General features: G+C 45.3%; 1 protein-coding gene across 4 annotated transcripts; it reads left to right on the forward strand.

Moving 5' to 3' along the window:
- Positions 1 to 450: 450 nt before the first annotated feature.
- Positions 451 to 8427, forward strand: NEU3 (neuraminidase 3). 4 transcript variants are annotated; one of them, XM_021671805.2, is made up of 4 exons: positions 471 to 530; positions 830 to 957; positions 5968 to 6179; positions 6942 to 8427. In XM_021671805.2, the coding sequence occupies exons 2-4, from the start codon at positions 864 to 866 to the stop codon at positions 8019 to 8021; spliced, it is 1386 nt and encodes a 461-aa protein (XP_021527480.2). In that variant the 5' UTR covers positions 471 to 530; positions 830 to 863; the 3' UTR covers positions 8022 to 8427. The 4 variants fall into 4 exon arrangements, with proteins under 4 accessions (XP_021527481.1, XP_021527480.2, XP_064221365.1 ...); XM_064365295.1 differs by lacking the exon at positions 471 to 530 and having other exon boundaries at positions 769 to 957; positions 6942 to 7154; positions 8155 to 8427; XM_021671806.2 differs by lacking the exon at positions 830 to 957 and having other exon boundaries at positions 451 to 530.
- The last annotated feature ends 3416 nt before the right edge of the window (positions 8428 to 11843 follow it).

Genomic DNA, 11843 nt, shown 5'->3' on the forward strand with positions numbered 1-11843 from the left:
TTTAGAGACAGGGTCTCGCTCTGTCACCCAGGCTGGAGTGCAGTGGTACAGTCACAGCTCACCACAGCCTCTAACTCCTGGGCTCAGGGCATCCTCCCAAAGCGCTGAGACTGCAGGCATGAGCCACCAGGCTCAGCCTATTTCCTTTATGTTGAACTTAGTCCCAGATAAAAAGTGACCTTAGATCAGTCCTTTCCTCTTTGGTTGGGGAGTGGGGGGCTTAGATTCCGGTACTGTGAAACGGAAGAATGGACTCTGTGCTATGTGACAAATATATGTATGTAAACGTGTGTTACACACACATAAATTATATATATGAATATATTTTCGTTTTCACATTTTGCAAGGAGGGTAGCCAATGCTCTGGATCCCCAGTTCTTTCTGTAGAGTACCCTCTGAGACCCGGAACCTTTGTTCAACTCTCAGGCTGTCCGGGGAAGTTTTAGGTGGTGATACCGAGCTACACACCAACAAATATAAGAGATCGAGGCTGTGGGACTGAAGAAAGGCAGTCGCCGTTGGCAGCTGAGGTGGGCGCAGGGTTTGAGCTGAGCTGGCGAGGGTGGAGTTGGTGCGGGTCCCACGCCGTGGTTGGGACCGAACTGTGGGCTGGAGAGAGGGGCGGCACCGAGGGGGCGGGACGGGGCGGGCTCGCGGAGGAGGCCCGCGGTTGCCCCAATAGCCCCGGGCTGCAGCCTGCGCCCGCCTCCTTCGTTTGCTGCTACCTCTTTCCGGCTGTTGGCCGCTCTTGGCTTCTCGGGGCTTGTCTCCGGGTCCTCCGTCTCAGCTGTTTCTCTGTGTCTGTCTTTCTCTGTCTCCGTCTCCCCAGCCTTGGGGCCGGTGCCTCTCCCGGGCTTCGGCGAATGAGACCTGGGGACCTGCCCCCGAGTCCCATGGAAGAGTCCCCGGCGCCCAACTCTGCCCAGACAGAGACGGAGGAGCCGGGGTCCAGTGCAGGTGAGCGGAGTTGGGAGACAGGAGAGCTCCCCGAGGAGGATTCAACTGTGGGGACAGGTTGAACAAGACCATCTGCGCTTGGGAAATCCAGACTTGGAATATTGAGACAGAGCCACCCAGTCGACTAGGATCTGACCTGGCCAGAGTATTCTTGGCTAGCCCTATTTTTAATCGTTCTCACTGAAACCTTAGAATTAGCATTGCAGAGATGAAAGGGAACTGAGGCCGGAAAAACCCTTCTTACCAGAGGTCTGTGGGTGGCAGAAAGAGCCCTGAGCTTCAGTTTGAACTTAGGAGACCTGGGGTCTTGGTCCAGATTTTACTGTGGAGTGGTATTCAGTAAGCTTTGCCCCCATTCTGGGCCCGAGTTTTCCCATCTATACCATGAGAGGGTTTAGAGTACAGACCTTCAAAGGTCTGACACGTGGTAAGTGCTCCTTAAATATTAGTTGTTAGGAGTGAATAAACGAGACAGGGAGACCTCCTTCTGGGACTCACTGGAGGCTCATTGGGTTAATTGGGGGGCTGTGGAATTACGTTATTATAGTCTGAGAAGTAGACGGTTTTATTTCCATTTTATAAGTGATGAAACTGAAGCTCAGAGGTAAAGTGACTTGCCAAGTCAAACTTCAGAGTTCATGCTGCGTTATACTCTCTCCCAGTAAGAAAGCAGGGAGGACTTGATGGGAAAGTGATTATATTCAAGCAGCAATTATTTGAATTCTGTGCTTAAATGACCCCTAGAGCAGGCCCATATCTGATTCTTTAGTATCCCCATTTTCCAGGAACTGATTTGTGTGAAATAGTTTGGGTAGCAATGCCAGAATTACCTTCTGTGTTACTTAATAGTTTGGGTAGCAATGCTAGAATACCATCTGTGTTACTTCTGTCTTCAACACGATTAGCATAATTATAAAAATTAATGTCTCTAATTGTTATAGTGATAATAAAGCATAAGTGAAATTGTGAAGACATCAATATTTATAATTAAAACACCTATTAAAACAGCACTTTAAAATTTATAAAGCACTTTTGAGTGGTTCTTCATATTGATCTGCTTAGGTAGGTGTTATTATCCATAGTTTACAAGCAAGGAATCCAAGACCTAGAGGTAACCATCAAAACCTCATGCAGCAAGAAACAGAGCTGAGACATGAATCTAGCCCATATGACAAGTTGTGCTTCTCCTTTGGTGATTTCTCCATTTTCTCTCCCTTTTTTTTTTTTGAGAGGGAGTCTTGCCATGTCGCCCAAACTAGAGTACAGTGGTGCTATCTCAGTTCACTGCAACCTCTGCCTCCAGGTTTAAGTGATTCTCCCGCCTCAGCCTCCTGAATAGCTGGGATTACAGGCACGTGCCACCATGCCCGGCTAATTTTTTCTTTTTTTTTTTGTATTTTTAGTAGAGACGGGGTGTCACCATGTTGGCTAGGCTGGTCTTGAATGCCTGACCTCAAGTGATTGGCCTGCATCAGCCTCGCAAAGTGCTGGGATTACAGGCCAGGTGTGAGCCACTGCACTCAGCCTCTTCCTTTCCTGTTGAGTCCTCTCCCACTCCATGCCTATCCTGTGATCTATTCTTCTTATCACTGGGAGAATTCCTGTTTAGATTTAACTAATAGTCACATGTTGACTGATGATAGTGTTGGTTTAACTTGTAATTAAAGTGTTAAGAGTTTAAAGTATGATCTCTTTCAGCAGTAAAGAGGGATTTAAATGTTTTTAAGAAAGGGAGTTATAATTGTTATTACCGTCATTGTTATCCACAGGATTCAAGGAATTAAATCAGAATATACAATAATTGGTAGTTTAGTAACTATCATATATTGCACTCATACTATGTCATAGGCTTTTTAATAGCCACTGTAATTAAGCATTTTAATTTATTTCTATCAGCTACTGTCCTGAATTGTATAGGCGAGGAGTCTGAAGCATAGAGAAGTTGAATAACATGCCCAGGGTCACATAGTCCTGGCCTGGTCCAAATCCTATGTTCTTAACCATTACACCAGCCTGGCTCTGGCTCAGAGACAGATTATTTGCTTAGAACAAAGCCTGACCCTCTCAGGGAGGAGAACCTGAATTGAGGGGAGAGAAGTGTGCTCTGGTATTGGGTGAGAAGATAGTCTACCCTTGCCTATCTTTTGATTCTGCTGTTGAGAGCCTGGGATTGAAACGAAGGGAGGCTTTTCTTCTGAACTCAGCAAGGCCACTCCCCCAATTCCCCTCATGATACTGAGCCATAGTTCTTTTCCTTTCTTTAAGTTAGGAACAAATGACTAAGTATTCATATGCTATTGATAAAAGTTTGTCTTGATTGACACTAGGAGGCTGTAGCCAAATGCAGTGCAACTTTGCCCTATAGTTCATTGCCCCAAAAGCTGCCAAAAGATTGGTTCAAAATCATCATGCCATTCCTCTGTCAAAAACTCTTGAGTGGTCTTCCATCTGTGGAATAAACACCTTAATAAGGTATCTAAGCCTCCCAGAATCTGGGCTGTGCTGACTCCTTCAGTCCCACCTCTGCCCCATCCCTTTACTCCACCTTACTGTAGTCACACTAAACTCCTGAGAGTCCCCACAACTCACTGTGTTTTCTGTCACCTATAGGCTTTTCACATCCTCGTCCTCTGCCCTTCTCCTTTTTATTCTCAGTTGGCTAACCCACTGTTTATTCTAATATCCAGCTCACCCATTCATTCAATCATTCATCAAAAATTTATTGAGTGCCTATTATGTACTAGGCATGGTTCTAGGCGTCATGGCGGAGCAATAAGAAAAAAGACATACTCTAGCCCTATGGAGCTTCTATTTTGTAGTATGTATTAAACAAATGTAACATAGGACATATCAGAGTGTGATAAGTGGTGTGGAGAATGGAGGAGGGAAAGAGGATAGGCTGGGGCAAAGAAGTTGACAGAGAAACCTTACTGATTGGATGATGTTTGAGCAGAGCTGAAGAAGGTGAGGGAGTGTTACGTGGCTAACTGAAACAAGAGTGTTCCAGGCAGAACATGTGACTATATGAGGCAGAAGCTCTTTTGGCTCAATCATTATTCTCTCTAAAAATCCTTTTCTGGTGCCTTGATCTGGACAGATGCCACTTTTCTGATTTTCTACTTGCTGTTGTGTATATTTCTAAAGTAGCACTTATTACATCATATTATAATTGTCCATGTGTATGTCTGTTTCTCTCACTTGGATTGGGTTTCTTGAGAGCAGAAACCTCTGAACCTTCTCTGTCTTCTCAGCACCTGTTTTAGGGCCTGACACAGAGGAGGCACCTAGAAATATTTATTGAATAAATCGTTCTTACAGCCTGATAATAGTTACAAATGCTTTGTAAGATTGGGTTTGGATGACAGAGGGCTTCAGGAAAAAGTAAAGGCTGGTTTTTGTCTGTCTGACTTGATTCCCCTTTTGGGCCTCTGAGAAGTGGAACACCTGGTTTTCTTTAATAATACTTAGAGATTCCATTGTGAGCATTATGGCAGGCTAGCCAACCTGTAAAATGGTGGATAAAATATAACAAAGCCAGCTGGGCACGGTGGCTCACGCTTGTAATCCCAGCACTTTGGGAGGCCGAGGCAGGTGGATCGCCTGAGATCAAGAGTTCGAGACCAGCCTGGCCAACATGGTGAAACCCTGTCTCTACTAAAAATGCAAAAAATTAACCAGGTGTGGTGGTGGGCACGTGCAATCCCAGCCACTCGGGAGGCTGAGGCAGGAGAATTGCTTGAACCCAGATGGCAGAGGTTGCAGTGAGCCGAGTGCACGCCATTGCACTCAAGCTTAGGCAACAAGAGCGAAACTCTGTCTCAAAAGAAAAAAAGAAGAAAATATAACAAAGCCCTTTATAGCTGAATTTGTGAGAAAGTAAGAGAAATCTCAAGGGACCTAGAAACCGAGAGTGAACTGAAAACCAGAGTGGTTAGCTCCTTAATCTGCCCTCAGCTATACTGTATGTCTCACCTAGAAACTTGGACTTTAATAGGCTTGTTGTTATACCAAATGAAGCTACAGGTCTGCATGGGTTAAATTCTAGTTTTTGACAGATGAATGGCATGTGAAATCCTCACATGAAACTAGGTCCCTTGAAAATCTGCACCCTGTGGAGGATGTATACCTTCTGATAGGGTGGACTAGTATCTTAATTCATTTTCTGTTGCTTATAACAGAATATCTGAAACTGGATAACTTATAAAGAAAATAAATTTCTTATAGTTGAGAAATCCAGGGTCCAGAGGCCACATCTGGTGAGGGCTTTCTTGCTGGTGGGGACTCTGCAGAGTCCGGAGGCAGCACAGGAGGCTGACTATGCTAGCTCAGATCTCTAGTTTTCCTCTTATAAAGCCCCTAATGCAACTCCCATGATAACACATTAATCCATTCATCAATTCATGAGGACAGAGCCCTCATAACCCAATCACCTCTTAGAGGCCCCACCTCTCAACACTGTCATACTGGGGATTAAGTTTCAACATGAGTTTTAGAGGGGACAAATATCAAGCCAGAGCAACTAGGAAAAAAAAAAATCTCCCTATTGACACAGAGAGAAGACGAAGAAGATTGCCTTTTATCTTAGGCTCTCGTACAGAAAAAAAGTTTTCCCAGAAAATTCTTTACCACAGGCATTCACTCATGCAGATACCCAAATGGCCTAGAAGCTCCACGCCAAGAAGTTGACATTAAAAACTATCTCAGGCTGGTAGTACCTCTGGATGCTTGGCAGAAACAAATGCAAAACCTCTTTGCTCCAAGATACATACTTGACACAGGCCACATAGGATTCACACAGGGTCTGGAGTTAATGAAATTCTCATTTGTTAAGTGAGAATGTATATTGCTTGCTTTGTGCTATTGAAAGCATATGTTATCCTTGTGTTAATAAACATTTGATTATATCTGTGCCTCCCCTTTGCTCTCCAAAAGTGAAATGATGAGGCAGAATTTATATGCAGGCCAGCATCTGGGTGTAGACCCACATTGAGCTGCCTTCTATCCTTGCAGAGGTCATGGGAGAAGTGACAACATGCTCCTTCAACAGCCCTCTGTTCCAGCAGGAAGATGACGGAGGAATTACCTACCGGATCCCAGCCCTGCTCTACATACCCACCACCCACACCTTCCTGGCCTTTGCAGAGAAGCGTTCCACGAGCAGGGATGAGGATGCTCTCCACCTGGTGCTGAGGCGAGGGTTGAGGATTGGGCACTTGGTACAGGTGACTCCTCATCCCAGATCTGAGTCTGGGCCTCAGTTTCTCTCTACAGAGCTCAGAGTTCTTCAAGATCTGTGCCTTTTCTCATCAGTATAGGAAAGCTCTGTGTGGGGAGCAGAGGTGGAAAAAACAGCAAAAATAATGGCTCTCACTGAGTGCTTATTGTGTGCCAGGGGCACATTGGATCCTCACAGCCACTCTGTGTCGTAGGTACTGTTGTCAGTCCTATTTTACAGACAAGGAAACTGAGACTTAGGTTGCCATTTGCTCAAGGTTATATAGCTATAATGCAGCAGTAGAAGCTGGCTTCAAACTCAGTCACTGACTCCAGAGACCTCCACAGTTATTTAGATTCTGCTAACATATGATGTGCTTTTCATTTATATTCCCTTTAATTCTCATAAATCACCCAGGAAAGTAAGCATTGGTAGTCCAATTTTGCTGATGGGTGAGTTTCATGGAAGGCTTTATAAAGGAAGTGACTTTTGAGTTGGGTATGGAGGATGATTTGGAAATCTAGATGAAGTGAGGAAGAGCATTCCAGACAGAGGGGACAGCTTGTACAATATTTAGCATTGTCTCTTTCCAGCTTTTTAAGTCATCCTGTAATATTTGAGAATTTAGTGATTAGTTAGGCCTTCATGATTTTATAGATTTCAATATCATTTATTTCTTATTTATGAAAAATACTAGTACTTTTAATGAGCTTCATGTTTTCCTATTAGTATCTCACTCCTATTCTCTCTCTCTCTTTTCCTTGTATAGTGGGGGCCCTTGAAGCCACTGATGGAAGCCACACTACCGGGGCATCGGACCATGAACCCCTGTCCTATATGGGAGCGGAAGAGTGGTTGTGTGTTCCTGTTCTTCATCTGTGTGCGGGGCCATGTCACAGAGCGTCAACAGATTGTGTCAGGCAGGAATGCTGCCCGTCTTTGCTTCATCTGCAGTCAGGATGCTGGATGTTCATGGAGTGAGGTGAGGGACTTGACTGAAGAGGTCATTGGCCCAGAGCTGAAGCACTGGGCTACATTTGCTGTGGGCCCAGGTCATGGCATCCAGCTGCAATCAGGGAGACTGGTCATTCCTGCGTATACCTACTACATCTCTTCCTGGTTCTTTTGTTTCCAGTTACCATGTAAAACCAGGCCTCATTCTCTGATGATCTACAGTGATGATCTAGGGGTCACATGGCACCACGGTAGACTCATTAGGCCCATGGTTACAGTAGAATGCGAAGTGGCAGAGGTGACTGGGAGGGCTGGCCACCCTGTGCTATATTGCAGTGCTCGGACACCAAACAGGTGCCGGGCAGAGGCTCTCAGCACTGACCATGGTGAAGGCTTTCAGAGACTGGCCCTGAGTCGACAGCTCTGTGAGCCCCCACATGGTTGCCAAGGCAGTGTGGTAAGTTTCCGGCCCCTAGAGATCCTGCATAGGTGCCAGGACTCTAGTAGCAAAGATGCATCCACCATTCAGCAGAGCTCTCCAGGAAGTTCACTGAGGCTGGAGGAGAAAGCTGGAACACCATCAGAATCATGGCTCCTGTACTCACACCCAACAAATAGGAAACGGAGGGTTGACCTAGGTATTTACCTCAACCAGACCCCCTTGGAGGCTGCCTGCTGGTCTCGCCCCTGGATCTTACACTGTGGGCCCTGTGGCTACTCTGATCTGGCTGCTCTGGAGGAGGAGGGCTTGTTTGGGTGTTTATTTGAATGTGGAACCAAGCGAGAGTGTGAGCAGATTGCCTTCCGCCTGTTTACACACCGGGAGATCCTGAGCCACCTTCAGGGGGACTGCACCAGCCCTGGTAGGAACCTGAGCCAATTCAAGAGCAATTAATTGGCTTAGGACCCAATTTCCATAGATAGAAATAGTAGTTACAGCCAGGTTAACAGAAGCTACTGAAGTCTACAGAGAATCAAAAAACTTAATATTCTGTTCCCTACCTTTTTTCTCTTCTCCCCCTCCAAAGAGCAAAATGAAAATTTTGCCTTAGCTACTGCAGTGGAAAGAGCACTGAATGAGGAGTTGGAAGACAAGAATGTGGTTCTGGCTCTGCCACTGGCTTGCTTTTGGACCTTGGACGTGTCACCTGAATTCTCTGGGCCTCAGGTTCCTATCTGTAAAATGAGAATATTGGTTCTAAGATTTCTTATCTTCCCATCCCTAGGAGAAGCAGAATGCCTACATGCTTCATGATCAGTAAGTCATGGCTGCATAAAGGACTCTGATGCCAAAATGAAAATCAGAGGACTTATCTTTTCACACGACTCACCCCTCATCCAAGTGTGAGGTTACAAGCAGGTGTCATGGCAGGAAGGAAGATCAGATCTGCATGATTTGTTCCATTTTTAATAACAAAAATATCCACACCCTTCTAATCATGCTCAGAGCTCTGTAGGCTCTCTATCCTAGAGGAATTGAGCAAAACAGAAGAATCATGAAATCTCCTACCTCATGAAAAACTACAGCTTTGTAGTTCTGCTTACCTTCTCTTCTTCATCCAGAAAGTATCATTTTCTAGGGAGAACAATTGGAAGTTCAATGCCAGTAATACTGGATAATAGTGCGTATTGCTTCTGGTGGTATTACCTTGATGAAGGATGGGCTGAAGTTCAGAATTCAGTCGGGGCCTCTCTTATTGGGATGGTTCCTGATGAAAAAGGACATGGATTAGAACTTTAAAACAATGGACAGAATTTCTCACAGTCTCTGCCCTCAAGGAGTTTACCAGTTTATGGGGCTAGAAGAGGGAGAAATTTCAAGAAAATAAATGTAGCTGTTAGGAGGGTTTGTAGATGTTGGGCTATACCTTGGGGTGATGGTAGCTGCTGATGTAATTTTCTTAGTTGCGTCTTCAGTGCGCCTGGAATCATCTGTCCAAGGCTTGATCAGGCTTCTGGATTTCCCTTAAGTTTGTTTTTCTCAGGATATTGTCCTGGCCCCAGCTACCCTTTACATGTGAGAAGATCTTCACCATTAGGAAGATCTCTGGACCCCCAAACCTCAGAATTAGGCCTGTTTGTGTAGACCCACAGAAATCACTACTTGTGAAGTAGGGATGGCTTTTTGTCTAATGGTTTTCGTGCTGAACTTAGTCCATGCTGAGTCTCTCAAATGCCACATTGGTTGTGCCTATCTTAGATTGTTTCCCCATAGCCTGTTATTGTGACAGAAATTCTGTCATGAGAGATTTATTTTTTGTCCCTATTTTAGGAGGTTAATGCTTAAACTGGTATCAACTAAATATATTTGGTGTTGTGTAATGACCATGGAGAGCAAGTCTTAGTCATGAAATAATAGCCTAGGAGGCTAGGGGTTATAGTTGCACTAGTTGGGTAGAGAAAGTCCTGCAGGATAAAAGTGGAGATTAACTTTACCTACTTTAGCCGATTGCTTAAGTCATGGCTTAGAGTGACTTAAAAATTCCCTTCGCCTCTCCTACATTTGCCAAAGTAATCTTCCCAGTACCCAATTATTTATTCACTCATGTATACATTTATCTAAATATTTCTTGAGTCCCTAATACAAGATACTTTCTACTGCCATTCCTTGGCTCAAAATCATTTGTGGTTCCCCATTGCCTATTAAAGGATATTTACATTTAGCCTGACTTGTAGGCCCTTCCAGCGGTTGGGTGAAATAATGCACAGATACTTTCCTTTACTTCCTTATATGAGGCCCACTGTCAGGGAAAACCTCTTTAAAGTTGGCAAGTGGAGGAATTGGGGAAAGGGAAAGGATTAAAAGAGTAGCCTCCTCCTGAGTGTAGAAACTCATTATTCAGCAAAGCTTTCCTGAACACTATGCTGCAAGTGGATAGGAATAGGGAGGATGGCCAAGTCCTACGACCAGGGCTAAAGGATGAAAAGAATGAGAATATCGACTTCTTTAGGACTACTCAAGAAGGGAGTCAAGGCAGGGACCTTCATCCTGTGCAGTGTGACCCAGAGATGTCTAATACCAGTACTAATAAGAGGTCTATTTCTAAATTGCCCTTCTCTTAACTTCTTCCCCCGCCTCATGTTTTTTCCCTTTAATGACTAGCATCAAAACTCTTTAACTGGGGCAGGCCTCTGGGCTATTTCAAGAATAGTAAGAAAAGGGGGTTGGGAACAGGGGAAGTCCAGAATAAGGACCTGAGAGAGGAACAGAGTAGGTGATGGCAGCTGTGAAAAAAAAGAACAGATCAGAAGAATACTGACACCTTAGGAAGAGAGAGGAAGTGTCACAGACATGAGGCCTAGGCTAGAGAGAGAGTGTAGGTGGTAGCTGCTGTGAAGAAGAAATGACAACAGGCTGGAGCTGTTCCCTGAAACCTGTGGGAAGGAAGAGAGACCTGCACAGGCCAGCACTTAGCTTGTGGAAAAGGTTCTCATTCAACACTGCAACTTTTAGCTGGCTTAATTTGTCCACATTCCAGATGACCAACAAAGACAGCTATAGACACTCCAACTCTGTGCCAATTACCCAAGGCCTTCAGGGTCCTGGGACCTATTCCATGATAATGGTACCCTAACCCATTTCGGCCACCCTCAGATTGGTAGAGTGGGAAAGATAGGGCAGGTGGTAACAGCTGTGAAGAAAAGAGGAAAGCGGATGGGAGGCCTATAATCTATAGGCATGCAGAGAGGACTACCTATATAGGCTGTGTTCCTTGGCCCTCAGGAGCTCCCATCCTGTCCCTTGGACTCTTAGAATGGATCCATCCAGCACACGTGGCCTAACACTGGGAGTGCAGGAAGCATAGGTAGGGGCCTTCTGCCGACACAGCCTAGTGGCTGTGTTCATGTTCTTACTGTTCACCTCAGGCCATTGTCTGGGTACTTAATTTGGACTTGTTTCCCCTGGTCACCAGTCTCCCCTCAGATATCCACAGGACATGAAGCAGCTTCAGCCATGGATAAGAGGCTTTTCACTCTGCCTGTTGGGTAGCCCAAAGGACCCACGAAGGTCAACCTGAGGCTGCATGGCCTTCTCCCCAGGGCAGTAGGAATTGATATCTCACTTTCTCCAGATTGGGCTTCTCATTCTTCTCCAGGAGGTCATAATCCGCCTCTCTAGTAGGCCATGCATCCGTCTCTGTGGTGCCAGAATCCAGTCAGGGCCTCCCTTTGGTCCTTACCATAGGCTGCTGTGTGTTATTGTCTATGTTGTGCCCTCTAGGCCTCTGCTTGACTGTGAACTCCTTGACTGACTTCTCACTGTGTCCTTTTTACCTTGAATCACAATGGCTTATCTAAAAATATGTAATTTTTTCTATCACATTCTGAATTCCCTGGAGGTAAGGACTATGTCTGATTCCTCTCTTTGTCCTTTGCACCCAGAGTAGGGCCTGAAACAGAGTAGCCAGCAGTAAAGATATGCTGAATGAATGAATGAGCCAATGATCCTTGCCCTTTGAAGCTAATTGAGAAGGCCAGGGAGAGTTCCACTGTAGGGTGGAGAATGTTGCATCCATTTGTAGATTATGTGGCATTTGGAACCTGCTGAACACTTACCCTCACTGTGTATTCTCTGTTCTGACTTGCTTCCAGGTCAGTTACACTGCTTCCTGGGATTGGGCCTTTCTCTGTCTTGAGCTTGGTTGTCCCTGGCTTTCCCAAAGATCACAGCCCAAAAGGTGCAGTGGGGAAAATTTATGGCCTATTGGAGAAGAGT

Source organism: Aotus nancymaae, unplaced genomic scaffold, assembly GCF_030222135.1.
Source record: "Aotus nancymaae isolate 86718 unplaced genomic scaffold, 86718_ANA_hifiasm-v0.15.2.pri h1tg000059l, whole genome shotgun sequence".
Lineage (NCBI taxonomy): Eukaryota > Metazoa > Chordata > Mammalia > Primates > Aotidae > Aotus > Aotus nancymaae.

What these genes read in the sequence shown, in the direction of transcription:
- NEU3 (XM_021671805.2), top strand. Translation starts at nt 864, where the DNA reads ATGAGACCTGGGGACCTGCCCCCGAGTCCCATGGAAGAGTCCCCGGCG. An exon ending in GGAGCCGGGGTCCAGTGCAG is followed by an intron (nt 958 to 5,967) that starts GTGAGCGGAGTT and finishes CTATCCTTGCAG; the next exon opens with AGGTCATGGGAGAAGTGACA. An exon ending in GGATTGGGCACTTGGTACAG is followed by an intron (nt 6,180 to 6,941) that starts GTGACTCCTCAT and finishes TTCCTTGTATAG; the next exon opens with TGGGGGCCCTTGAAGCCACT.